Source organism: Erpetoichthys calabaricus, chromosome 4 (genome assembly GCF_900747795.2).
Source record: "Erpetoichthys calabaricus chromosome 4, fErpCal1.3, whole genome shotgun sequence".
Lineage (NCBI taxonomy): Eukaryota > Metazoa > Chordata > Cladistia > Polypteriformes > Polypteridae > Erpetoichthys > Erpetoichthys calabaricus.
Genome location: NC_041397.2, coordinates 37659055 through 37662140, shown reverse-complemented (window position 1 = coordinate 37662140; position 3086 = coordinate 37659055). Strand labels below are relative to the sequence as shown.

The window sequence follows — 3086 nt, the reverse complement described above, 5'->3', positions numbered from 1 at the left end:
CTGTGATTTTCTCCCACATAACAAAGACATGTCTGTTAGGTTAATTGAAGTTGTAAATTGGGCTGGTATGAACGTGTCCTGCTTTGTGTTGGTGTCCCATTCAGGATTAGCCTAAGCTTTGCATTTGCACTCAGACTCATTTCCAACCATCTAGTGCACTAAGCAGGCTAAGGAAATGTTTGCACAGATAGACTTATGGAAAAAATGCATATGGATAACAAGTAAACACTTTGACTGTACAAAGAGATAACAAAAACTGAGGCACATAAAGAAGCAAAGTATTCAGTGAAAGACAAGAAGTGACCTTCTATTGAGAATTCACTTCTAATAGAAGAAATCAGCCACAATACACCCCAAATTCAACTACTAGACACAATGACAAAATTTGTTTGCAAAAATTATATTCAAAGTCTGTGGTTATAGTGACTTACAAAGACATTTTCAGCAATTGTCAATTAGTAATTTAAAATGAAACTGTTCACATTTTTTAAAAGAACTACATAGAGGAATGAATTATCCTTTTCTTATATATCTTTTTAATTGCCTGCATTATTTCTTCTGTTTTTAATGTATAAATAATTGGATTTAGCAATGGAGGAAGAGTAGCTGCTAAAGAGGTATTGAAAATTCTTGTATTGGTGTCTACTGATAATTTTATCCAAGATGTAAGGTAAATTGCTAACAAAGGTATATAAAATATGGCTACTAAAAATAAGTGTGCTGTACAGATTTTAAATGCTTTTTTTCTGCCCTCTTTTGATGTTATCTTTAACACAGCCAAAACAATGCAAATATAAGATATTATAATGAAAGCCAATGGAACACAGAAAAATGTAACAATTCCAAAGTAGGCTGCCATCCAGTTTGGTGTAAAATCATTACATGCCAAGTTGAACACAGGTCCGTGATCACAATAATAACTGTTAATAACAGTAGATCTGCAGAATGACAAGCGTGTAATTAAGTAAACCATAACCATATCAACCACAAGAGGGACGCACGCAGAAGCAAGTATAATTACAATCATTCTAGTGTTTGTATTGATTGTGACACTCCGTAAAGGAAAACAAATGGATATTAATCTTTCATATGCTAATATAGTAATTGAGAACGACTCCATTGCAGAAAAATACAGAACAAAAAACATCTGAGTCAAACATGTCTCGTACAAAATAAATTTAGAATCAAACAGAAAGGCATCTACTGATTTTGGAATGATGGATGTACTATAACTTACATCTATTATTGAGAGTGTGAATATAGTAATATATTTTGGAGTATGAAGCTCCTCCATATAAAAAATTATTGCCATAAGAAAAAAATTACAAAAGAGTGTTGCCATATAAATAACACTCAGAAATATAAAATAATATTGTGTATATGGTAAAAGCTGAAAGCCCCCAATATGAAAACCCAAGGGTCTAACTAATGTCAAATTCATCTCCGTTGCCATATTTAAGATTTTAGCATTTTCTTGTTCATTTCTTCTTGGTGATCTGAAATATAGTCATAAATTAGAATTAGTTCATTAGTAATACAGCAGATGTCACATACGAAGGCATAGTTCTCAAAGCTTCTTCCTTAATTGCATCTTAAAATTTTAAAGCATTCCTGGCCTTTCACAGTAATTAGTACCTTAATTCAATCTTTGCAGTCACGCTTTTTCTTTTGGACCAAACACTTCTAAGAGATGACAAACCTCATATAAATGTTTTTCAAACCCCCCCCCCCCACTCCCCCCCAGCACACACAGACAAAACATAACAAATGTATTTAACACTTTCTTGTCTAGTTTAGCAGAACTCCACTTCCTAGGGAATACATTAAACCTACATTCACACATTGCTCTCCTTTGGAAATGTAATTATCTATTCAGAAATCTTTGCATTAAAGGCTTACACCTGTTGTCAAAATTACATCTGGTAAAATTACATAGCAGAAAATAATTTAAATGAATATGGCCATAACTCAATCAATACCCTTAACTCAAGGTTTTAAAAAGTAATATAATAAATATCTGTTTATGGAATATTAGTTTACACTATATTTAAATCTCTTTAATTAAATTAGAAGAATTTCAGAAATCTTTTGTTAATTAAGCTTATTGGATTGATTTGCTTGTGGAAATTGTGCTGTTTAATACAGTAAAAATAACTTGTGTCATTTCAGTTTTTCTTTAAGCTGTGTAACTATTTGAAAAAGGATGTTAAAGGTTTTTTTTAAATTATGTGCATGATCAAAACTAGTATTTGTTAAAAATAACATTTTTATCATATTAAATTATGAGTTATTATGAAATATGTACAGGGTGATACACATTTAATCAGTCACTAGTTTAAAAAGTTACCTTCTACTTGCCTTCTTTTTGTTTTTACCATACATGTCTTGTATTAAAAGCGCAGGATTTCTCATTTCTAGCTTGCTAAGCCAAATAGGCTTGAGCTTTTTAAAAGCTCTGTTCAGGTGTTCTGTCTCCTATTATTATTGTCCCTGCCCTTACTGGGCAGTCACTTAATATGCCTTGAAACACAACTGAAGCATTGGATTGACGCTCTCTGGATAACCGGGGAAAAACGTTGTCCTACTAACATTTCTTGTTTTAGAAATGCAAGAGTATGACTTCCATTTCTGCTTTGCAAAGATCTTAGTTTTCCTTTGCCTGTTCAAAGTTGGTCTACTTAGATTTGTTTTCTTGGTAGTGCCACGTGCCTACACATGGGAGACAGTTTAAGGGTTTTAGTGATGGTAATTCTCCAACAATCCAGGGGTTAACGCTGTGTGATTTTTCCTCCATCTGCAGAAAGAGAGATTGACAGCTCTCCTCCTCCGATGTCACTTCTGGGTCCCCACCAGGATCCTCCTCTTACTTCCTGAACACGTCATAACTGAAGGAGCCACCATCTTACTCATTTACTCTGAGAGGACTACAGTCTGAGGAAGACTCGAATTGTATTCAACATGTTTTTTTAAGTATTCTTTATCCAATTATACAGCGTTGTCTTGGCTTGTTCTTACAATAGATATTAAGGTTCAAAATAATTTAATATTGAAGGATTGTTTTGTAGGTTCATCAGGCTTACAGAGAA

At 33.2% G+C, this 3086-nt stretch overlaps 1 protein-coding gene across 1 annotated transcript; it reads right to left on the bottom strand.

The window, feature by feature from the left end:
• Positions 1 to 496: 496 nt before the first annotated feature.
• Positions 497 to 1498, bottom strand: LOC114650994 (olfactory receptor 1571-like). Its single transcript, XM_028800949.2, has one exon. The coding sequence runs from the start codon at positions 1451 to 1453 to the stop codon at positions 497 to 499; it is 957 nt and encodes a 318-aa protein (XP_028656782.2). The 5' UTR covers positions 1454 to 1498.
• Between the last annotated feature and the right edge of the window lie 1588 nt (positions 1499 to 3086).

Excerpts from the sequence above, each read along its gene's own strand:
- LOC114650994 (XM_028800949.2), bottom strand. The coding sequence starts at position 1,453 with ATGGCAACGGAGATGAATTTGACATTAGTTAGACCCTTGGGTTTTCAT.